The following is a 26,195-nucleotide window of genomic DNA, read 5'->3' on the forward strand; positions in this document are numbered from 1 at the left end:
ATCAAAACCATAGCTATAGCCTACTAAAACCGTTGCGTTAGATCTTTTAAAACTGTTGCAATAGCTCCAACTCTCGCCGTAGCTCTATGAGAACCATAGCTATAGCCTATTAAAACCGTTATTGTAACTTGCGTTAGATGCAGGGGTAACGGTTCAAAAAACCGTCGCAATAGAGTTCAAAACCGTTACGGTAGAGGTAGGGCAACGGCAGTATATGAGGCGGTTTGAGAACCGTCGCACTTGCTCAAGGGCGACGGTTCCATGGCTAACGCAACGGTTTTGAACCGTTGCGTTAGAGCAAATATGTGGTAGTGATGCATGATGCCTCCAGAAACTTTATTCTTTTGAGCTCATAAAAGCATCCTAATTTCCAAGGATATGATAAAGTCATCAGGTTGGTAGCATCTCTTGTAACCATAAATTTGCAAATCTATACACAGATCAAATTGCAAAACATATTCATAGAGAAGCATTGGGTAAAGTTTAGAAATCAAAGCTCCCTGCACTTGTAAATGCTTTACAACATGAGAACCTAAATCTTGTCAAAGCATGGGTTGCAAGGACTCAACTCTTCTCTGCAGGTTTAAAGACAAGAGGAAGTGGGAAGACACTTTTCCTTTTTATTAAATGATGGAGATATTAGCTGGGGATACTCTTCATCACAGCAGAGCCCAACTATATATACAAGAAAAAAATCAACCATGTGTAATGTGGTGAAGCTAACAACTCCACAAGAAACGTTCAACTCATAACTTACTCGCTGCTATAATAACTCCACTAGACTCGGTCCTCCCTCTAACAAATTGACAACGAACACTCAGAATTCAAACCACACACTAACACACACTCACTCGTGCACAGTATCATGTACACACGCAACAAGTTTAAATCAACATTCTCCCCCTTAAAATTGTTGTATCTTTTTCACATTTCTTACCCCGATCTTGGTCCGTAGCTCGACGAGTCTTTGACACCCAAGAGGTTTTGTTAACATGTCGGCAAGTTGTTCTACTGTTTTCACATACTCCACTTCGATCTCCTTCTTCTGGACACAATCACGTATGAAGTGATACTTTGTGTCTATATGTTTGCTTCTATCATGGTACACCGGGTTCTTCGTGAGAGTAATGGCTGACTTGTTATCGATTTTGAGAACTGCTGTCACGTTCTTCTCCCCAATCAATTTTCCAAGCAGGCGACCCAACCAAACTCCTTGGCAAGTAGCCGTTGTGGAAGCTACATATTCCGCCTCACAAGAAGATAGTGCCACCACTCTTTGTTTTTGTGACACCCAATTGATTGGGCTTGCACCAAGAAAGTATATGACTCCCGTGGTGCTCTTGCGGTCATCGACATCACTAGGGAGATCACTATCACTATACCCTATCAACCCAGCTTCTAACTCCTTCCTTCTTGCATAGACGCATCCATGATTGATGGTACCTCGCACATACAGTAGTATCTATTTCACTGCTGCCATGTGAGCTGTAGTTGGAGCTTCCATGTATCTACTCACCACCCCAACAGAGTATGCAAGATCTGGCCTGGTATTTACCAAGTACCGTAGACTCCCGACGATACTTCTGTACATGAAAGTGTCAATTGGAGGGCTCACATCCGTCTTGCTCAGCTTCATTCTCGGCTTCATGGGGACTTGGCAATGGTTGTAATTTTCCAACTTCAGCTTCTCTAGGATCTTCATAGCATATCCCGACTGACTTATTGTTATTGCATTCGGATCCTGCCTCACCTCAATTCCAAGATAGTAACTCAAGAGCCCGAGATCACTCATCTCAAACAATCTCTTCATTTTCTCCTTGAGCTGCACAATGTCTTTTACATTTGATCCGGTGATGATGAGATCATCAACATAAACCCCCACAATTTGAACTGCAGTACCTTGCTACTTCTTGCACACTGCATGCTCGAGAGGACACCTTTCAAAACCGAGTGACTGAAGACATTTGCCGAGTTTTGAATTCCAAGCGCGGGGAGCTTGTCGCAGCCATACAATGCTTTCTTCAACATTAGTACTTTTTCTTCATGGCCTTCTTTTACAAACCCCTTCGGTTGTGCCACATAGACCTCCTCCTTTAGCTCGCCGTTTAGAAAGGTGGACTTGACGTTCATGTGATGAACCTCCCAGTCTTCTTGTGCCGCTAAAGTGATCAACATCCTCACTGTCTTAAGCCTTGCGACTGGTACGAATACTTCCTTGAAGTCCACACCTTGCTTTTGCACAAACCCCTTGCCACGAGTCGAGCTTTGTACTTGACCACATCACCTTCCGGATTCTTCTTGACTTTATACACCCATTTCAGACTAATTTTCCGATGCCCTTTCGGAAGATCAGCAAGTTCCCAGGTGTGATTCCTTTGTATGGCCGCAATCTCCTCTGCCATAGCTTTCTTCCAACAGTCACTGTCCTCAGCTTCTTCAAAAGTTGTCAGCTCCTCGAGGAGAGGAAACACAGTGTTGCCTCTCCTTCCACCTCACGGGTCTCATCATATATTTCCTGCAAGTTATGGTATCTCAAAGGTTTTTCAGAACTTGTTGAGGAATCAGGTGTACCTTCGTGTGCAACAGTGTTATTGTCAGTTCTTGGTGTACATGTAGCTATCTCGTTATCGCTTCCTGGAGTTCCACCAATGCCCGAGATAACCAAGGGGGCTGGGGTTCTTGGTTCTTGCTCAGCTTCTGCTTGCGCCGGCTCATAATGCACTGTAAACACCTCATTTGAGTTGCACACCTTGTGACTTTGTGTGGTGGAAGACTCCCAGTTCCATTCTCTATCTTCATCAAAGATTATGACCCTGCTCACGTGCATCTTCTTCTGGTCTGGATCATATACCCGGTATGCCTTTGAACCATGTTCGTAGCCGAAAAAGACCATCGGTACACTTCTACCGGACAGCTTCTTAAAGTGTGGGCTTACTATTTTGACGTGTGCCACACAACCAAACACTCGCAAATGTTGGACAATTGGCTTTCTTCCCGTCCATGCTTGATATGGTGTCATTCCCTCCAGACTTTGAGTCGGCGCTCGCTTAAGCAAATATACCACAGTCCTCACAGCTTCCCCCCAGTATACCGTCGGTACATGCTTACTCTTCAATAGACATCTTGCCATGCCCAACATTGTTTGGTTTCTCCTTTCGACCACAACGTTCTGTTGAAGAGAGTACGGAACAGTCAGGTATCGTTTGATTCCTAGCTCTTTGCAGTAAGAGGTGAATTCAGTTGAGGTAAATTCACCTCCCTGATCAGTTCGAAATGCCTTCAGTTTGTTCTCAGCTTCCGCCTCAACACTCGCCTTGAACTTCTTGAAAGCACCAAATGCCTCACTCTTGTTTTTCAGCATTACTACCCACATATGTCTACTATAATCATCTACTAGTAGCATAAAATATTTGTTACCTGCCGGCATAACCGGTGTGATCAGGCCATAGAGGTCACCATGTACGAGTTCAAGCGGCTTGTCGGCTCAAAAACTTGTGCTGTGAGGGAAGGGATTTTTGTGGTGTTTGCCAATGATGCAACCATCACAGATCTGTGTCACGTGCTCTACGGCAGCATGCCGAACACCATCTCCTTCTGGGCCAACTTCCTCAGAGCTGGAAAGTTCAAGTGCCCATACCAAGCATGCCAGCGTCACACATCATCTCCTAGACTTCCCATCAAGCACACTGGATGAGCCACCTTGAGGTTGAGCATGTACAACCTATTCTTGGATTTCCTCACGTTGGCTAAGAGCTTGTTGCTCCTGTCATAGATGCGCATATGACTTCCCTCCATTACTATTTTGCACCCATTTTCGTCCAGCTGCCCAAGACTCATGATATTGCTGCATAGATTTGGTATATAATACACATTTGTTAGAAATCTATGCTCACCATTCTGGCATTGAAGTACGACAGTTCCTCTCCCTTGTATCTCCACGACCGAGCCATCTCCGAATTTTACTCTGTCGCACACCTTCTCATCAAGGTCTGAGAATTTCTTCCTACAACCAATCATATGGTTGCTAGCACTAGTATCCAGGTACCAAATGTCGGTCTTGAAGACCACTTCTTCACTGCTCAGTCTAGGCTTCACATTTTCTTCATGAAACATCATATTTTCTCCCTCTTCTTGAGTCGTGTAGATGGACTCACACACCTCGGTTAGGAGAAATACAGGTTCATCGTCGTGTTGCTTTTTAGTAAAGCGGGCTCTCTCCTCCATCTTTGACTTCTGGCATTCAGAGGCGTAGTGACCATGGTTCTGACAGTTATAGCAGCGGACCTTCGCCTTGTCAAACTTGTGATACTTCTTGCCAGAGTCGTTGGAGTGCTCCTCATTGCCATGCCTACGTCCCCGGCCATGGCCGCGGTCGCCAAAACCTCGCAGCCGCTCCTCATGTGCTTTGAGCCGGCCAAACATCTCCTCGGCCTTCATCTCCCTCAAGTCACCGAACTGCTCCAATGTGGAAGCAATTTGTAGGAAATTTGGTGTCACCGCTCGTAACATCTTCTCCACCACAGCAATGTAATCCATCTTCTCCCCCATGGTGCGCATTTTGTTGACCACTGTGGTCAGCCGCATAGTGAACTCATCGACGGACTCCCCTTCTCGCATTCGGAGAGCCTTGAACTCTGTCTTGAGGGTCAGTAGTTTCATGCTCGTCACACGATCGGCCCCCACATACATGGACTTCAACGCAGCCCACACATCTTTAGAAGTCGTCTTCTCGGCGAGGAGAAGGAGGATCTCCTCGTTCACCCCCTGGTAAATGGCCACGAGTTCCATCTTGTCGCGACAGTTATCGACTCTACCCTCGGTCTCGACGACGTCCCAAACGCCCTGAGACTGCATGTAGACCTTCATTTTGATGGACCACATCGGGTAGTTACTGCTCGTTAGTAGTGGGTATTTGAGTGTAACACTCTCCTCTCTTCCCTCCTTCTCTGTCGTTTCTCCGCCAGTGACATGACTTGACGATGACGGAGATTCCGATCTTGCCATGATCTTAGGCATTCACACACTGCAGCACTCTGATACCAAATGTCAAAGCTTGGGTTTCAAGGACTCAACTCTTCTCTGCAGGTTTAAAGACAAGAAGAGTTTAAAGATAAGAGGAAGTGGGAAGACACTTTTTCTTTTATTAAATGACGGAGAGATTAGCTGGGGATACTCTTCATCATAGCAGAGCCTAACTATATATACAAGAAAGAAATCAACCACGTGTAACGTGCTAACAACTCCACAAGAAACGTTCAACTCATAACTTATTCGTTGCTATAAAACTCCACTAGACTCTGTCCTCCCTCTAACAAATTGACAACGAACACTTATAATTCAAACCGCACACTAACACACACTCACTCGTGCACAGTGTCATGTACACACACTCAACAAATCTTGGGCTGGAATCAACTATGTAAACATAAAAGCAAATGAGAATACATATGTACTTCTCTATTAAAAAACATGGATCCAATTAGAAAAAATGAGAAGAGCAGAAATGGCCGTAGGCCATGATCATTAGAATCAATAATATTTTCTAATGCAGAAAAAAAATTAGATTGAGGATGCCATCCATCTGAAAATTTTAGGTTGAGGATGCCATCATGTGTAAGTGAGGTGATTGAATCTCAGTAAGTGATTTAAGGGGGAATTACCCTAACTAAACCTGGTTTAGATTCATCCACATCACTGTATATAGGAGAATCCTCTCATATAATATATGATGCCCAGTAGTCTCATGTATAGATAAAGACAGGTGTTGTTTTCTCCTGCGCTCAATCTATCCATTCTGGTATATGACATTAATGTTATGCGAGGAATTTAAACATGCCTGGAAAAATCACGTCAAGTACTTTTAAATGAACCACTACTGATAAGAGAAGTCAGTCATTCACACATAACAAGACAACATGTTCAGAGATAAAGCAGTTTACAGGCGTTAGATAATCATGTGAGATTGACTTAACTTTTGCTTACGTATTATAATCATATACTAGGAAAATGAATCAACACTGTTCATGGCCAATCAAGGGAATCTAGTTACTGTGGGCATAATGGAAAAAAGTACTGACTTTTACTAGGATTATAATTGCATAAATGTGAGTCGAAAACTATGATTTCCCAAGACATATATCGAGGTAGATTTGTTAAGATCAACTATTGTCAGATCTCTTGAAATCTCATTAGGAAAGGCCATGACTCTCATCTTTAAAAAATTACGACTTTTAGAATTAAATTAATATATGGTATGATCTTTTGAATTGTTAACTATATCCTAATTATTATCAGTACGTAATCTGAATATCTTTCTGAGAAAAACACAACTTAAAATATCTTCTTACTTTATATAATTTTATTCTTGAAATTATTTTATAAATATTCAAAATTGTCATTAATTATTTGCTTAATAAATCCCCTATAAATTCTTGATCTAACAAGTTACCAAAAGAATTAGATAAGGTGACAATAAACAAGTATTTGTTTTAGCTTTTTAGGATGGGAAACTTTCTTGTGCCACCAACTTGCGACTAATGTGATGACTACAATGTCTTGTGTCAGAGAGACTAAAAAGAGAAGAAAAGAAAAAGGAGGCCACAGTTGAGCTCCGCCCTAGGACCTGCTACAACCAATGCCTAAACGCCTGAGCGTAAAGAAGTAAGGTTCTAGACAGGCTTTCAAATATTGTGAAGTTCTAGTACAAGCGTTAGCCACACAGTCACCGTGTAGGTCCACCTTAAGTAGCTTACCCTAACTTTTAAGAGTTAACTGAACCACTCATGATTGTTTAGGTATTTACATAGACTTTACATGGACTTAAACTCCTACTTCTTGCTTTTCATTAGAAGAGTCTCATGTTATAACTTGGCCGCTAGGTGGTCTAGGCATTGGACCAACATCTAGGGCCTAAGCAGGAGTCTGGGTGAGGCCCAGGCAGTTCTCCTTTTTTAATTACAATAATTGATAGTAAATATCTTTGTTGTAACAAGCTTAGGCGTCGAACTGATGCCTAGGACAATTTCTTTCTTCATTTTTGCAGCGATGGAGGTTTTAAAAGTCGGAGAAGGTAGAGGAGGTGTTCATAGTTGGAGACTTGAGGAGGTTGGAGGGCGTGGAGGCTGCAATGAAGGATATCAGATCAAGGCCTAAAGGGTGTGGTTCACATAAACAAATGACATAGGAAGACAACGATTCCCTAGATGCTTCCGAAACCTAGATACGTAGCCCAGGTACCACCTAGGTGCTAGGCAGGCGGCCTACGTACCGTCTACGCCTGGGCATACGCTTAGGCCGTCTAGGCGGAGGCTTTTTAAAACATTACACTTTGCCAAGTGAAATTTCCATACAGTAAATATGAGATCAAGCAAATCATTACTATGACAACCTCTGATTTCAAAAGTGATCGAAGAGTTTGATCTTATGAAAACCATGAAACATAGCCCCCGAGTCAATATCTGACACATGGTGTAAGATGCCAACAGTTGAAAGACACTTGCCTGATATTTATCACACTTCAATGCTATAACAAAATTAAAGAGACCAAAGATTGTGTCTGAGTTAGTGCTAGGCTGCTAGCTTTCAAAATTTTAAAATTCTGTCTTAAACACGACAAAATGTGCCCGTTGAGTATACATGTGAAAGGATCCTTTGAAAAGGATCCTTAGACATAAGATGATGTGCCATGTAAAAAATTTAAATAAAAAAAAGAAGAAAAAAAGACCCTCCCATGGCATCGAGGGCTAAATCCCGGGCTTTAGTGTGGCAATTTTGAACTGAGTAGTGAAGAAAACTTTTGCTAAGGCTAGTATGATGGAGAATTAGAGAGAGAGAGAGATGTAGAAGAAGATAGAGATTTTGGTGCTTTTGTTTTCTTTTTTTTCTTCATTTCAAATTCTCCCACTCATGGGTTTATATAGATTTATACATGACCCTTCATACTCTACACATTTACTTTCATAGAATACAAAGAGTCATCTCTTAGAATACCATCCCACTTATTATACTTTGACTCTTAGGATTTCCTTCCACCTAGGATATCACACTATGGCTCTTGGGTTGTTTAGGTTGCTAAACACTGATTAGTTCAACACTCCTTCTTAGGGGTTAGCAGGTTTAACACCCATTAGTTCTCGAAGTGTGCAGAAGCGATCCTTCGGCAAAGCTTTGGTGAGAATGTCTGCAGCTTGATCTTCAGTTTTGTAGTAGATGACCTCCATCTCCTTGTCCATGATCGCGCCCCTGATAAAGTTGTATTTTCTCTTGATATATCTCGTCCTTTGGTGGAAGACGGGGTTCTTTGCATTGCGATCACTGACTTGTTGTCACAGAGGAGAGGAGTAGGCTGCAGTTGTTTTTCACCAATGTCTTCAAGCACATTCCTTAGCCACTTGATTTGTGATGCTGCTTGAGAAGCCGCCACGTACTCGACTTCTACAGTTGATAGTGCCACAGACTCCTGCTTCATCGACGCCCAGGAGAACACACCCGATCCGAGTGTGAAGCAGTATCCAGAGGTACTCTTCATGTCATCTTCATCACCTCCCTAGTCACTATCGCAGAATTAGAATAGCTTTGTTGAGGATTTCTTCTCAAAATGGATCCTAAAATTCTGGGTGCCTTGGATGTACCTAAGGACCCGTTTGGAAGCTCCCACGTGCACTCTTGTTGCACAATGCATGAACCTGCTTAAGAGACTTGAGGCAAACATGAGGTCAGGTCGAGTATTAGAGAGGTAGAGGAGACTCCCTATGATACTTCTGTAGAGGTTGAGGTCTTCTCCTTCGGTACTGTCTCCCTTCTTGAGTTTATCACTGACCACCAGTGGGGTAGATACGGGCTTGTAGTTTGCCATGCTGAACTTCTTCAAGATTGACTGTGCATAGGCCTGCTAATGAATGATGATGCCATCTTCGTCCTCATATCTTCAAATGTAAAGTGTGGCTTCACTAAGGCTTCTTCTGAAGTTGTGCTTGGTGAAGTGGGAGTTGACCTCTTCATACCACGCCCTTGGTGCTTGCTTGAGACCGTAGAGCGCCTTGTGGAGCTTGTAGACTTTATCCTCGACTCCTGCAACTTCAAACCCTTGCAGTTGATGGATGTAGACTTCTTCTTGTAGCACCCCATTGAAGAATGCCGACTTCACATCGAGCTGGAATACATTCCACCCTTTGTCAGCAGCTAGAGCAATCAAGAGACGAATTGTCTCTAGTCTGGAGACAAGGGCAAAGGTTTCATTGAAGTCCACTCCGGGCTTCTGTGAATAGCCTTTCGCCACAAGCCGTGCCTCCTTCTTGTTGATGGACCCGTCAAGGTTCAGCTTAGTCTTATAGACCCACTTGACGCCGATGATTGGCTTGGCTGCAGGTTTCTCTACCAGCTCCTAGGTGCCATTTTTCTCTATCATGGAGATCTCCTCCTGCATGGTTTTCTTCCAATCTTTTTCTTTGATGGCTTCTTCAAATGACTCAGGCTTCAATATGCAAAAATTACATGAAGCATAAATCTCATTAAGATTTCTGTATCTTAATGAAGTTGTACCTGAGAAGGAAGAAGAACTGGGACTAGAGTTGGATGGTGTGCTTGAGGAGCTAGCACTTGATCTTGGTGTGGTTGAGTCAGAGCTTGTTGAACTTGAACCGTTTTGTGGAGTTTGTAATTCTGGCTCTGGATCTGGATCTTGGGTGCTCTCTGAATCTAGGTAGATGTAGTTTGTGGGCACCTGATCCTCCATAATGAGATCCCAGTTCCACTTGGTTGATTCGTCAAAGACCACATCCCGTGAGATGACGATCTTTTGAGTCTTCGGGTTGAAGAGCCTGTAGCCCTTTGTATGTCTTGCGTATCCCATAAAGATACACCTTGTGTTCTCCTCTAGTTTGGATCTCAACAGGTCTGGGATGTGAGCAAAACAAACACAACCGAAAACCTTAAGGTGGTTTAAGGAAGGTTTTCTACTTGAGAATGCTTCGAAGGGTGTCTTGTCCTTCAATGCTCTTGTTGGACACCGGTTGAGAAGGTACACAACTTGAGAATGCTTCGAAGGGTGTCTTGTCCTTCAATGCTCTTGTTGGACACCGGTTGAGAAGGTACACAGCGGTGTTGACTGCTTCTCCTTAGAACTTGTAGGGAAGGTTCTTCTCATGTAGGAGACTCTTCACCATCTCCACAATAGTTTGGTTCTTCCTTTCTGTCACTCCATTCGAGTTAGGAGTGTATGGACATGTGGTTTGCTTCTCGATGCCAAGGTTGCTGCAGTAGTCTCGAACTCTGCTGAAGTGTACTCTCCACCCCGATCACTTCGAATCTTCTTGATCTCCAATTCTGTTTGTCTTTCCACCATTGCTTTGAACTTTTGGAAGATGGTGAAAGCTTCTAATTTGAGCATCAAAAAGTAGAACCAGACCATCTTGCTAAAGTCATCAATAAAAGTGATAAAATATTTGTTACCGGCCAGGGACTCCGTCTTCATTGGACCACATAGGTCCGTATGGATCAACTCCAAAGGCTTTGTTGCCCTCCATGCTTCTTCATTTGGGAACTCTCCTCAGTGCTACTTGCCTTTCATGCAACTGGAGCAGACACCTTCGACTCCTTCAATGGTTGGGAGGCCATACACCATTTCTCTGATTTGAAGAGTCTTGAGGCTTTGGAAGTTGAGATGCCCGAGCCTCTTGTGTCATAGCCAGGAGGAGTTCACCTCTTCGACCTTTGGAGCTTGAGTGTTCAAGTAGTGCAATGAGAGAAGAAAACTTCTGTTGGGTTGCATCTTGACTTTGGCCACCAAGTTGTTAAAACTCCTATCATCATAGATATTCACTGCTTGATCACCAAAAACTAGAAAATAACCGTTAAGGAGCATTTGACCTACACTTAACAGATTTTCCTCTAGACCCGGTACAAGCATTACATCCTTGATGTATCTTTTTTCCTTTCTTTGTATTTACAGCCAAGATACCCTTTCCTTCAGATTTTGCAATATTCCCATTTCCCATCTTAACACTACCAAGATTGGATGTGTCTAAGTATATCAACAGTGACCGGTTCGTGGTCATGTGGTTACTACAGCCACTGTCAATATACCAAAGACTACCATCACTATCTTTTCCTCCATGACAAGTAAAGAAAATATTACCTTCTCCGTCCTCTTCTTGGTTTGCAAAGACTTGCCGATAGTTTTGGTTTTGATTTCCTTGAGTCCTCCACTACTCTTTTGTATGCCCAAATTTGGAGCAGTTGGTGCACTTGGGCTTCCCCTCGAACCAGCACTTCCCTTGATGAGACTTGCCGCAAGTTCTACATGTGGATTTGCCACCTTGTTGGGAGTTTCCACTTTGTTGTTGTTGTTGAGGCTTTGGAGCAAAATTGAGCTTGCCTCCTTTCTTCTTCTTCTTTTTCTTCTGGCTCTGTTGTTGATTTGAGCTCATGTTGAAGCTTTGGAAGGCTCTCTCCATGGTAGAAGCTTCATTACTTTTCTCAAGCTTTTGGTCAAACGCCTTGATGGATGCGATTGCCTCTTGTAATGAAAGCTTCTCCATATCTTTTGTTTCTTCTATCACACTTACAACGGGTCATATCTACTAGTGAGAGAAATAAGAATTTTTTGAACTACTCTTTGATTTGTTACATCTTCACCATATGTTTTTAATTGATTTATAACATTGGTGAATCTAGTAAGAAAATCATCGAGTCTTTCTTATACTATCATAGAGATTTGCTCAAACTCTTTTCTAATAGTTTGAAGCTTAACCGCCCATACCTTTTCACTTCCATGGTACTCTTCTTGGAGGATTTCCAACGCCGCCTTTGTTGTCTCTTTGTTGGAGATCCTGGGGAAGATGGAGTCGGAGACGGCATTTTGGATCAACCTGAGGGCTTTGGCATCCCTCATGTAGTTGAGCTTTAATGTCTTCTACTCCGTCGGGGTGAGAGAGTCTTTGTCTTTTGGCACCTTGAAACCATTCTCCACTAGCTTCCAAAGGTCATGCGCTCTGAATATCGTCCTCATCTTGATCCGCCAAAAGTCGTAGTTCTCCCCGGAGAAGATCGGTTTTCTATCTCGCCGAGGTAGGTTTTGGTTCAGACTCAATAACTATTGGGTTAGCCACTTGAACCCGAGACGAAGTTAGAGAATCGACGGTTGTATCGGTCATTTTGAGGAGGATATTTGGAAGAGTTTTGGTAGTGGGTGTTTGTGTTTTTGTAGAGGTAGGGTTTCTTTACACTCAGTTGTCGTAACGAAGCTCTGATACCATGTTGTAATTTCGCAGTGAGTAGTGAAGAAAACTTTGGCTAAGGCTAGTATGATAGAGAACTAGAGAGAGAGAGATGTAGAAGAAGATAGAGAATTTGGTGCTTTTGTTTTCTTTTTTTTTTCTTTATTTCAAATTCTCCCACTCATGGGTTTATATAGACTTATACATGACCCTTCATACTCTACGCATTTACTTTCATAGAATACAAAGAGTCATCTCATAGAATACCACCCCACTTATTATACTTTGACTCTTAGGATTCCCTTCCACCAAGGATATCACACTATGGCTCTTGGATTGTTTAGGTTGCTAAACACTGATTAGTTCAACATTTAGATGGTCATATATCCTGCAACTGAAGTAAATATTTTTGTGAGAAAATGATGTACCGGAATTCATTCCATAACTTATTGTTGTGTGGCCTCGTAACGTAATATTTATTTCAATTAGATAAGTTTTCTGCAAATTTTAGTTCTCAGCTATGCATATTAGTCAACCAGTAAAAATAATCGGATCAGCAAATCAAGATATAAAGATAAAATGAAGAACAAGCCTCCCATGAAATGAAGAACAAGCCTCCCATGCTGTCAAAATTAGGAGCAAACTTCTCTATTTAATCGAGTCATGCAGAAAACTCCTAAAATCTATTGTATTTGGAAGGCAACCCATTTTGATATTATCCAAATTTTACCAAAAAAAAGGACCCTTTTCTATTTAAGATTACTCCTATAATAGGTTGATTTTCTGCCAAATCAAACATAGGGGTTTCCTGCAAAACCAGACAAAATAAAGGAGATTTCTCTAAAATTCATTAGAATATGGGGTCACTACCAAGCCTCAGAGACAAGAGTGTCACTAGTTCATGTACCTGGATATGCCTATACTTCTTGTGTTGAGCAGCCCTTACTAAGCCATCTTCTGTCCACGCTGTAATCTCAAGAACATCATGAGGGAAACTCTCCTTATCAATGACAAGGCTATGATATCTCCCTGCAACAAAAGGACTGTGACAATAAATAAAAGTGTCAATAGTATTTGTATTATCAGTTTAAGATGGATGCACAATCCAAAAATGTTGTTAACAACACGGAGTTGTTGCAGCAATATGCAAGATATTTTCCATCTTAATAATGTCGTATTTTACTCCTGTTGTCATTTAAACTTGTTTCTAACCATAACTATGTCATGATATGTAATATAACAGTCAAGGGCGTATAGTGTCATCAAGTATATAACTAATAGAAATATATGTCTATGTACGTACTATGCACACGTAAAGTATATATTGATGAACATGTGTTTTATGCCCATGTGCCTCCCGGTGTCGTATTGGTTAACATTTCTTGTGCCTCATGCCCTAAACCACCAGGATACTTTTCATACCTGTTGCGGACAACGTAAATTTCGACAGCACTTCGGCAGCACAACAAGTGAAGTCAGGTCGCAATAGGAATTCCTGTTTCACAAAGGAAACAAGAACCTTAAGCAAAATATCTCAACCAAGTGAAATATCAGCTCTTCCTCTCATCAGTTCTAGGACTGACCTGTCAAGGGAACCTAAAAGCTATTACAAATCACACAAATAGCGAGACAACTAATTTTACGTGGTTCGGCAAATTGCCTACGTCCACGGGGCAAGGAGGGGAGAGATCTACAATTAGAGGGAGAGAATACAAATAGGGTTTATAATCATTGAATCTAAACTCTCACACAAACTCTCAGATCCCTCACACAAATACTCTCTCAAAGTGATGCACAGAACCCTAAAAGGAACTGCTCAAAAAAATCAGCCGACACCCTTTGCACATGCGCGCTGCCAAAAGAGAAAAAAAAACGCCGACTTTTCTTCCTGCACCGAACCCCCACTTTGCATAAAATTAACCTAGGAATCTTCGCTATTTATAAGCTAAGCTGCGGAAGCTCGGGTGGGCCAGCGCTTTATCTGGGCCACGTTCGTCCGTTTGAAGCATGTGGGTGGCCCCCACTCCACTTCGTTCACAATTCTTCACCTCGGCAAAGTTTTTTCAAAACTGAGCCGATACCAAAGCAACCAAATGTCCCACTTGTTGTGTCCAGTACGAAGTGAATCCACAACAAGTTGAGAACCCGAACGAGAGTCCAAACAATCTCACCCCCATCAAAATCAACTAATCCAAACCGGCTGCATCATAAAGACTGCCTACGTATCCTCTTGCCCAATGAATCAAGTCTCCCGTAGTTCATACAAATGGCCGCCAACGACCTCAACAATCACGAATGTTCAACAAGTTTCGACAATGATCAAACTTGTTGCTCGGAATCACCTTTATGAGCATATCCACCGGATTATCCTTCGTGTGGACTTTCACAATTTCCACATCGCCATCTTCAAGAACATCCCGAACGAAGTGATAATGAATGTCAATATGCTTCGTTCTCACATGAAAAATCTGATTCTTCGCCAAATAGATACCACTCATGCTATCACAATGAATAGTGACGGATCTCTGCGATATACCAAGTTCCTCCAAAAGTCCTTGAAGCCAAAGATCCTCCTTCACAGCCTCTGTAACTGCCATATACTCTGCCTCCGTTGTAGACAAATCCACAGTCGACTATAAGGTGCATCTCCAACATACTGGCGCAAGGGTCAAAGTAAACACATACCCCGTAGTAGACCGGCACTTATCCAAATCCCCGGCATAATTCGAATCAACATAGCCAATGCATGACTGCCCACCTGTAGTGTCCCGCTCATAAACTAAACCAACATTGAGCGTACCTCGAATGTACCTCAAAATCCATTTCACAGCGTCCCAATGACCCACTCCTGGATCGTGCATGTATCTCGAAACCATGCTCATCGCTTGTGATAAATCCGGCCTCGTACATACCATCGCATACATCAAGCTCCCAACCGCGCTCGCATATGGAGTCTTCGACATCAACTCTCGATCTTCAAATGACTTTGGTGAAAGACCAGCTGAAAGCTTCAAATAGGCTCGTAAAGGTACACCAACTGGCTTCGTATCCATGCTAACATGGAATCGCTGTAGAACCTTCTTCAAATAAGCCACCTGTGTCAAACAAATTCTGCCCTTCTTCTTGTCTCTGCCGATCTCCATCCCTAAAATACGCTTCACCTCACCCAAATCCTTCATCTCAAACTTATTTGAAAGCTGTGCCTTCAACTCATCTATAGCAGATCTGGAAATAGAGACAACCAACATGTCATCGACATAAAGCAATAAATAGATGTACGCACCTCCTTTCAACTTGCGAAAATATACGCAATGATCAAACTGGCTCCGAGTGTACGAATGACCAATCATAAAACCATCGAATCGTCTATACCACTGTCGAGGAGACTGCTTCAAACCGTATAGCGATTTCTTTAATCTGCAAACTAATTTATCCTTCCCTGTAGCTCGAAATCCCAATGGCTGAGTCATATATACATCAAGATCACCATGAAGAAATACCGTCTTCACATGTAAGTGATCTAACTCCAAACCATACTGTGCTTCCAAAGCTAGCAAATCCGAATCAAAGAATGCTTTACCATCGGAGAGAAAACCTCATTATAATCTATTCCTTCCTCCTGTGCATAGCCCTTCACAACCAACCTAGCTTTGAACCTCAATGGAGTGCCCTCAATGCCCTCCATCTTCGTGTATATCCACTTGCAACCAATTTCCTTCCGCCCCTTTGGTAGCTCAACAAGTTCCCATGTATCGTTCTTATGAAGAGATTCCATCTCCTCCTGCATAGCCACCTGCCACGAATCAGCCTCCGAACTCTACTCAGCCTCTCTGAATGTAGTAGGCACCAACTCATCGATACTCTCCACCGGAAGTGAATACGCAACTGTGTCGGCATACCATGCTGGCATCTGTATGTTTCTCCTCTGTCTCCGAACCGCAATCAAATCCTAAACCTGGGCCGTCGGTCCCTGATCCTGCACATCAGTACCCGTATTCTCCGTGTCACTGTCGTGCTCACCTGGCGTCACCTCAGTCAACACTCTAATAGATACTGTACCATCTGGACAATGTGAAGCTTCATCGATCTCCACCACCTGCGATATCTCCTCAATCGGGTCGCTCTCCACCTGATGAGAGCTGGGAAGCTTCAAGATAGAAGTCTTATTAAATGTGACGTCCTTACTCAGCATAATCTTCTTATCAATTGGATCCCAAAGCTTGTATCCCTTGACACCATACTTGAATCCTACAAATATGGCCTTCCTAGCTCGAGGTTCTAATTTATATGTTCTCACATGATAAAATACAGGACACCCGAATACCTTGAGCTGGTCATAGTCGTGTGCTGGCTCTCCCGACCACATTTCCATAGGGGTCTTCCCCTCAATCGTAGATGAAGGCAGCCTATTAATGAGGTGGCTCGCATATGTAAGTGTCTCAGCCCAAAAGATCATCTCCAAACTACTCTGTGACAATAAACATTGGACCTTCTCTAGTAAAGACCGATATAATCTCTCTACCACCCCATTCTGCTGTGGTGTATGACTAATCATGAAGTATCTCTCTATGTCCTCGTCTCAACATAGCCATAGAAAGGGGTCAGAATTATATTTACCACCGTTATCGGATCGCAACGTCTTGATCTTTCTCCCAGTCTGCAGTTCTAATCTCTTCTTCCACTCCACAAATATATCTAGGACTTCACTCTTCTTCGTCATGGTGTATACCCAACAACGCCTAGAATAGTCATCAACGAACGTGACGAACCAATGTTGACCACCAAGTGATGTAGTCTTGGTACGACCCCAAACGTCTGTGTGCACGTAGTCCAGGACGCTCCTCGTCTGATGCATGGCAGTCTCGAACTTCACCTTCGTCTTCTTGCCAAGAACACAATACTCACAGAACTCAATCTTCCCACTCTTAGCTCCCTTAAATATCCCCTGCTTGCACAATACCTGCAGTGACTTTTTACCTGTGTGCCCCAACTATAGTGCCAAAGTCTACTCATGTCCGCTTCTGAAATAGCCGAAGCAACCTGGCCAATCTCGGTGATTCCCTTCAGATAATACAAATTTTGATTGCGGACTCCCTTCATCACCACCAATGATCCCTTTGTAACCTTCGCTATAGCGTTTTAGAAAGTCACCTTGATTCCCTTCGCCTCCAAAGCTCTAACTGAGATAAGATTTTTCTTCAGTTGAGGAACAAATCTCACATCCTTCAACTCACGGACTACTCCATCGTGTATCCTAATCTGCACGGTACCTATTCCACAAACACCATAGGATTGATCATTTCCCATGACAGCAACACCCCCGTCAACTTTCTCAAAAGATGCAAACCAGTCTCGCCTAGGGGTCACATGATAAGTAGCGTCGGAATCAAGCATCCAATCTGATGCATCCACATGGTTCACCTCCGGAGTAATCAGTAGAGAAAAGAACGAATCATCAGAATCATCACCTTTCACAACGTTCACCTCATTGGCCTTCGGGCCCTTTTTCTTACCATTCTCCTTCTCCTTGAGCTTTGGGCAGTCTCTCTTTCAATGTCCTTGCTCCTTACAGAATGTACATTGGTTCTTTGCTAATTGGTGGTGGCCTCTAGACTTTGACCTTTCTCTATTATCACATTTCGGGTATGGGCTTCTACCTCTCGTTGACAAGGCCTCTCCTGAAGTACTAGCGTGGGAAGTCTCCTTGTCCTTCCTCCATAAGTCATAGTTCATCAAAGCGTTAGTTACTTCACTGTAGCTGATAGAAGATCTCCAATTTAACAAAGTGAGCACAAAGGTGTCATACTCCTCATCCTGTAAGGAGCCCAATAAGATAATAGCCTTGTACTCATCCGAAATCTTCTCATCAACATTTGCCAAGTCCGACAACAACTTAGTATAGTTGTTCACATGTGCTGCTAGTGAGGTGCCTCTGGACATCTAAAATCTGAAGAGTCTTCGCAGCAAGTGCAACATGTTCTCAACACTCTTCGTGAGATACTTGTTGTTGGGAATTTTCCACATCTTCATTGTAGACGTCACCTCAATCACATCATATTTCAGCTCCTGTTCCAAACAGAACCTGATCACCCCACAAGCATTCCTATTCATCTTCTCCCATATAGCCTCTTCATGTTTAGGTGGCCTCTCGTGGACCATGATGGTCTCTTCCAGATTCTGAGCATTGAGCGCATCCTGTACGTCGTTCATCCACAAATCAAAGTTGATTTTGCCGTCATACTTCACCACACTAATCTTAGTATTCTGAAAACCAACTTATATTGTACTCACCATCGACTTGCTGCTTTCAACTTCTTCTCCCATTGCAAACTAACTCCAATGTAGAGAAAGAACAAATTTGATAGAAATTAGGAACCACCCAACTGAACCCTAGATCGGATTCCAAATAGATATCCTGTCCACACGAGGAAAGCGAAATCTCTAGCAGCAACTCCTAATGCTATCTCCACCGAAGTCTAGAACTCCAAGAACCAAGCTTCACACAAGAATCTTCCTCCACCAAACTCCAAAACCCTAGATCTAAAATCTGGGCTCTGATACTACTTGTTGTGCGCAGCAAAAATTTCAGCAGCACTTCGGCAACACAACAAGAGAGTCAGATTGCAATAGAAATTTCTGTTTCACAAAGAAAACAAGAACCTTAAGAAAAATATCTCAACCAAGTAAAATATCAGCTCTTCCTCTTATCAGTTCTAGGACTGACCTGTCGAGGGAACCTAAAAGCAATTACAAATCACACAAACAGCAAGACAACTAATTTTACGTGGTTCGACAAATTGCTTACGTCCACGGGGCAAGGAGGGGGGAGATCTACAATTAGAGGGAAAGAATACAACTAGGGTTTACAATCATTGAATCTAAACCCTCACACAAACTCTCATATCCCTCACACAAATACTCTCTCATAGTGATGCACAGAACCCTAAAAGGGACTACTCAAAAAAATTAGCCGACACCCTTTGCACATGCGCGCTGCCAAAAGAGAAAAAACACACTGACTTTTCTTCCTGCACCGAACCCCCACTTTGCACAAAATTAACCTAGGAATCTTCACTATTTATAAGCGAAGCTGCGGAAGCTCGGGTGGGCCAGCGCTTTATCTGGGCCACGTTCGTCCGTTTGAAGCACGTGGGTGGCCCCCACTCCACTTCGTTCACAATACTAACGTCATATGTCCAGATATGTTGGACTTTTGGTTCATGAAAAGGAAATTTTGCCTTTGTGAATAGTCCCACATTGGAAAATAGAAGGAAGTTCAAGAGGCTTATATTGGTTCACGGGTTTGAATAATGTTTTGGGTTTTGTGGGATTTGCATAACTCACACACACGCGCGCGCATGCCTCGCCGCACGCCACGTCGTACACACACACTTCTTTTTTGCTTCACGGGTTTTTATTTTTTGACCGTTTCTTCCGATTGACCCGTTCGTAACAGATGCAAAGAGTAAGGCGCGGGGAGTTACGCGGATGGGGCGTAACAGACGCGGGGAGTGCGTGGACTGGGCGTAACAGGCAACTCTTCGAGCCCTATATAAAGCCAGCCCCTCGTCCTTAGAAAACACATAGTAAAAAAACTGAGCTCATTTCATCTTCTTCCTCTAAGTTCCTCTCTAAAAAGTTTTCTGTTACAGTTAATTTTCTTTTCTGGGCAACCATCTTCATCTGAGTAGAAGCTTTGCTACTCACACCCGAGTTCAGAGGCCGACCGCTTTCTGAGGGTTTTTACCACTAGGGGAGAGGATCAACTACACCAGGGCGATAGGTGGGTCCTCTATATTCTAGGGCAGTGTATTCACGACTGCACCAGTTCAGGCATGATTTTTCTAATCTCTAATTTCAGATTTATACTATTTTGTTTTTAATTTTTGATGCTAGAGATGCAGTCCATTTTGAAAATATCTTTCCTTTTAAATCCAAAATCTCTGAAAATCCTAGTTCATCTTCCTTCTGATTTACCATCTTCTAGTTCTTCTCAACTGTTTGATATTGAACCTCGAAGAAGCAAAAGAGGTAGAATTCAAAAAGATTTTCGAAAAGACTTCTTTACCTTTCTTGTTGAAGATGATCCAAGCTCATTCCAAGAAGCAATGGATTCACCTGTTCTGAAAAGAAGTCATTGATAATAAGATCAAATCTATCATAGAAAACCATACTTGGATACTCACCAACTTACCTCCAGGCTGTAAACCTGTTGGTTGTAAGTGGATATTCAAGAAGAAACTTAGAGCTGATGGTTCCATAGATAAATTTAAAGCAAGATTAGTAGCTAAATGCTATACTCAGTAAAAGGGCATTGATTATTTTGATACATATTCTCCTGTAGCCCGAATCTCCACTATCCGAGTATTACTAGCCTTTGATGCTATTCATAAGCTAATCATACATCAGATGGATGCCAAGACTGCTTTCCTGAATGGTGATTTAGATGAAAAAATCTATATGCACCAACCTTAAGGATTCAAAACCAAGGGTCAGGAAAACAAAGTCTGTAAACTTATTAAATCTTTGTATGGTCTTAAACAAGCTCCTAAACAATGACACCAGAAATTTAACAAAGTCATTGCGCAATATGGTTTCAATGTGAATGAACACGACAAGTGAGTTTACACTAAAGTGATAAACAATGACTATATTATCCTCTGTCTCTATGTTGATGATATCCTCATCTTTGGAACAACTCTTGAATTAATCCTAAAGGTTAAGGATTATCTATCCAAGAACTTTGACATAAAAGACTTAGGTCTTGCTGATATGATACTTGGAATGAAAATCACTAGAGACGCTAGAGGAATATCTTTGAGTCTTTCTCACAGTATTGAGAAAAATGCTGATTAAATTCAACTTTCATAACTCTAAATCTGTTTACACACCTTATGATTCTTTAATATCCTTAAAAAAGAGTGAAGGTGAACCTGTCTCTCAGTTGAACTATTCTCAGCTTATTGGATCTCTCTTATACATATCCAACCGGACCATACCTAATATAGCTTATGCTGTAGGGAGACTGAGCCGGTAAAATAGCAACCCTAGCCAAGACCACTGGTCTGCCTTAGAAAGAGTATTCAAATACCTGAAAAGCACAATTGACTATTGCTTGATTTATACTGGTTACCCTGATGCTATAAAAGAGTACAGTGAAGCCAATTAGGTCACATATTCTAACAGTGTAAAGTTAACAACTGGATATGTATTTTTTTTGGTAGTGCAGCTGTATCCTGGAAATCCCGTAAGTAAACAGTGATTGCTAGGAGCACCATGGAGTCTGAATTGATTACTTTTAATACCACTTACACAGAAGCATAATGGTTAAAGGATCTTCTCTCTGAACTTCCTTTGGTCTATAAACCCTCTCCTCCTATTTCCATTCACTCTAATTCTAGATCCACCATAGAGCTTCTAAAGCAAGTGCAAGTAAAAAAAAACTTAACAGACATATTCAAATAAGATGTAAATCTGTACAATGCATATTAGGCAAAGTTGTGATATTGGACTTTATAAAGTTTGAGAAGAATCTTGCTAACCCTTTGACTAAGGAATTATCCAGGAGTATGGTTCTGGATTCATCGAGGGAGATGGGGTTAAACCCATAGATGAGGTCATTGACAGCAGCAACCCAACCCTTATTTGGAGACGTAGTCCTAATGTTTCTTTTAATGTGGTAGAAACAAGCTGAACAAGTGACACTCGTGTGGAGCATCAACCTAGATATATTTATATCATTATGTAGCATCTGCTACTACCCCTTCTCTATGATGATGATGCTCTTATAATACAGCTAGCTAGGCTGAGTTATACTCTTAATAAGTCCAACACGTGTATTACGGAGGGTATAATATCCAGCTGTAGTACACATGGAGGACTTAACTACGTGAGAGGAACAGTGATGGCCGCGGTTGGGGGGGGGGACTGGGCTAATTCCTAGAAAATCTCATGAGTCGGTTATTGTGAGCATGACCTTTAACGCTCAACCCGCTTTACTCAATAGATAAAGACGTATTGTGTGTGAGTTCAGCTGACAATGAACTCACTAAGAAAAGGTTCAAAGTCGAAAGCTACCTCTCCCGAATTCACGATACGAAAGGTTGCCCAACCTGTATTCTTTTATGACTTATTGATTTATTTATTGATTTTGAGTTTTCAGTCAATATTACCTTTTGGGGGGACTGTTGGACTTTTGGTTCATGAAAAAGTAATTTTGCCTTTGTGAATAGTCCCACACCGAAAAATGGAAGGAAGTTCAAGAGGTTTATATTGGTTCACATTTTATTGGGCCTTGAATATTGTTTTGGGTTTTGTGGGCTTTGGATAACTCACACACACACACACGCGCACGCACGCCCGCCACGCCTTGCCTCGCCACATCGCGACGCGCGTGCGCCACACCACGTCACACCATACACACACTTCTTTTTGCTTCACGGGTTTTTATTTTTTGACCATTTCTTTCGATTGACCCGTTCGTAATGGATGCGGAGAGTAAGGCTTGGGGAGTTACGCGGATGGGGCGTAACGAACGCGGGGAGTGCGCGGACTGAGCATAACGGGCAACTCTTCGAGCCCTATATAAAGCCAGCCTCTCGTCCTCAGAAAACACAGAGAAAAAAAAATCCAGAGCTCAATTCATCTTCTTCCTCTAAGTTCCTCTCTAAAAAGTTTTCTGTTACAGTTAATTTTTTTTTCCGGGCAACCATTTTCATCTGAGTAGAAGCTCTGTTACTCACACCCAAGTTCAGAGGCATGCCACTTTCCGGAGGCTTTTACCGCTAGGGGAGAGGATCGACTGCGTCAGGGCGATAGGCGGGTCCTCTATTTTTAGGGCAGTGTATTCACGACTGCACTCATTCAGACCTGATTTTTCTAATCTCTAATTTCAGATTTATACTATTTTGTTTTTAATTTTTGACAGCAAGATAATACCAAGTGCTGGGTAGCAAATGCTCTGCTAGTTAAATCCAGTAAGATGAAAGATCATTTTCAAAATTCACGAGTGAATAAATGAATTGAAAGGATCCACGTCCTGTCATTTCGTTTGATGTACTGGTTTCTGAATCATTTATTTCCTGATTATGATTAAGATAGGTGTCAGGTTCCAATGGAATATCATGAACTGTGCAGGATCCTTTATATGTTCTCATGGAGAGGAAATCTGATACTAGATAAAGAACTCTGTGCCTGTAATCTGAATGCATGCTTGCATGACCTTATATGCTAGCAGTGGCACTACATGAAGTTAAACAGGAATGCATATATATAAGTTAATATGAACATCAATTCTTATATAGGACAATATGAAAAACAATATGAAAAATGAAGGATAAGACAAACTTTTTTTTTGGTCAATGAAAACATTATACATACCCCAATTGTGAAAATATGTACATATCAAGATACTCAGTATTATGGACTGAGATTTCAAAAATGAGATTACATGTATTAAAAATACAACCAAAAAACTTTACATTGACATGAAATGCTCCCTGTCATGATAATTTATCATTTAAAGATAAAGATGTCGAAAGATTGCCTTCATATGGTCCAAACCAACTTAGTGGCCCAAAGACTCAGCCAAGGGCAAGTCTATTGACCGACCGAGGAAACGAGTCCTCTTATACCGACACGAAGTGCGGGATTAGTTGACCCCTTAAAAGTCGAGATAGTTCACTCAACCAGAAGCTTACTCGACTAACTGGTCGACAAATCATATGGGCGACTTACAAATCGACCCGTCCTTACTAAGGGGATAAGATCCAGCTAAGCTACCTTTAGAGATACATCAATCAACACCACAATTTATTGAGCGATCCTCTCAAGATCGCAACTCTGATAAACCTTGTGCGGAAACAACTCACTCTACCCACATGTCACTTCCCAGAGATCGCTAAGATACTCTCCTGTGGTCGAATGACTTCCCGTCCAGTCGCCAGCTACCATCTGGCAAGGGAGGGAGGCCCAAACAGTTGGCCTATGCTCCGTTCTGTCTCATCTATCGAATCTGGGATATCTCCAAGACGCCCTCTCATGTGCTCGAATGACTTCTCCTCCAGTCGCCAACTTCCATCTGGCAAGGGAGGGAAGCCCAAACAGTCGGTCTATCATCCGTTCTGTCTTATCTAGCGAATCTGGAATATCTCCAAGACGCCCTCTCCTGTGTTCGAATGACTTCCCCTACAGTTACCAGCCAACATCTGTAAAGCAAAGGATAACTCAGCGACCTGTCTGCTCACCCCTCAGCTACCCTCCTGTGCATAGTTAAAGCCAAAGGTCAAATCTTAGACGCAATGGACTATAAAAGGAGGTAAGGGGAGAAAGAATAGGGGACAAAACTTTTAACTCAGGGGAGACTTCTGAACCTTCTTTTTCTTAATCTTTGAACAATTCTAAAAAGCCATACCTTCTTCTAAAAACTCAATAAGAGTAATGAATTCTAGGACCTCAATGATCCTTCGATCGTCCCTCAAACCCTACTCAAGCTCATCAGCTGACTTGACCGTTGGAGGTACCACCGGGTAACCGGTCCCCGCCCTCTTACGGGTTTCTTCTTCTTGTTTACGCAGAAAGATAAGGAATTCCAGTCTAAGGATCGGGCATAAAGTCAGAGGAGGAGTCGGCCTCACCTTTCATCCTCTCCCTCTTCACCGTCAGCGTGGAGATCAGGATTGCATCCCACAGTGGAAACCCCCTCGACTTTGTGTTATTAGACATCAACAGTTTAGTGCTCACCGTGGGGCCCAATCTCTTCTCTGAGAAGACATGCCTAATTCTGAGCAGGGGCCTGATCTTGTCTAGTCTTAAAAAATGCCGCTGGAATTGCACCATTCAAGCCAAAGAAAACCTGAAATCACATCATTCAAGCTAAGAATGATATGCCTATGGCTATGAGGAGCCAACATAGTTATAGCCCTCAAGGGATCCAATAGCTTTCTGGGGAGTATTTGCCAAGTGTAACCCAGAAAGCCTTCCTGGAAAAGACACACCATTATGTTGTTTGTCTGGCTTAAAAATGAAGCACATGCTCCCTATCGCTGCCACAGATAAAACTCTACCTTCCTGGACAGCCAAGAGGCCTGGGGTTGGATTGCAAAATAGAACCCCGCCTCCAGTGAGGGTTATGATCAGATCCAGTATCGCTTAAGCTCCAATCAATGACGGCTCACACAAACAAGGAGTAGCGATTAGGTCTGTGGCAGGCTCCTCGGACCATCACCACCTTCAAGGGAGAGTCCTTTCTCACCAAATGTGAGATTGCGAAAAAACTCGAGGGCTCACCAGCTGGTCTTCTCAGAAATATTAACAGCCTTGGCCCTCGACAGATGCTCAGGACCACTAGAGTTGAAGGAAGAACTGGTGGTCGAAGCATTCGACTCGCACTCTCCCTACAAAAGAAGGCTCCTCCATTCACAGGATGGTCCGGTCGTTGCTATCCCTAGAGTCCCCAAGGGGAATCCATGATTTTGTCTAATTACAGGGAGCAAGGCATCGACGCTTGGGGTTCACCAACAAGAAGCCCCCCATCACAAAAGTTGCCTGAGCCTCCTCCATTCGAGCACCATCTTCCAAAAAGCTCAATCAGGAGGACGCTAGCCATGCAAGGCAACCAACAGTGGTAAAACAAGATCTGTTAAAAAGTCACCACATCCACCGTCGGCTAGCAAAGACCTCAACAAAGACTCAAGTTCAGAAAGGTCTTGGCCGATGAGATGGCAAATATGTCGACTACTCAGCGATGTCAATAGCTAAACAGCCCACCCTCAAAAGAGAGAGCAACATCCGATTTTGGATATTCCGCAGTTTGGCAACAAAGATAGCCAATAAAACGGCAACTCGCCCTTGTCAAAACAGGTCTTTTCAAAGGCGACATGAAACAACCCAGGAAGCTCCATCTCGGTGGCCTTGTTCCTTGCAAGAGGCAACCTTAAGAGTACATGAGCGGAAAATAAGGAATCGACGCCATTCGAATGT

General features: G+C 42.6%; 1 protein-coding gene across 1 annotated transcript in view; it reads right to left on the reverse strand.

The window, feature by feature from the left end:
* The window catches only part of LOC109846118 (anthranilate synthase beta subunit 2, chloroplastic-like), a 70,699-nt gene that overhangs the window by 11,952 nt on the left and 32,552 nt on the right, over positions 1–26,195 (reverse strand). Inside the window, exon 3 of the mRNA XM_020415345.1 lies at positions 13,123–13,258. Within this exon, the coding sequence (XP_020270934.1) occupies positions 13,123–13,258 (136 nt within the window). The remainder of the gene's footprint in view (positions 1–13,122; positions 13,259–26,195) is intronic.

Source organism: Asparagus officinalis, chromosome 6 (genome assembly GCF_001876935.1).
Source record: "Asparagus officinalis chromosome 6, Aspof.V1, whole genome shotgun sequence".
In the NCBI taxonomy this organism is placed as follows: Eukaryota; Viridiplantae; Streptophyta; class Magnoliopsida; order Asparagales; family Asparagaceae; genus Asparagus; species Asparagus officinalis.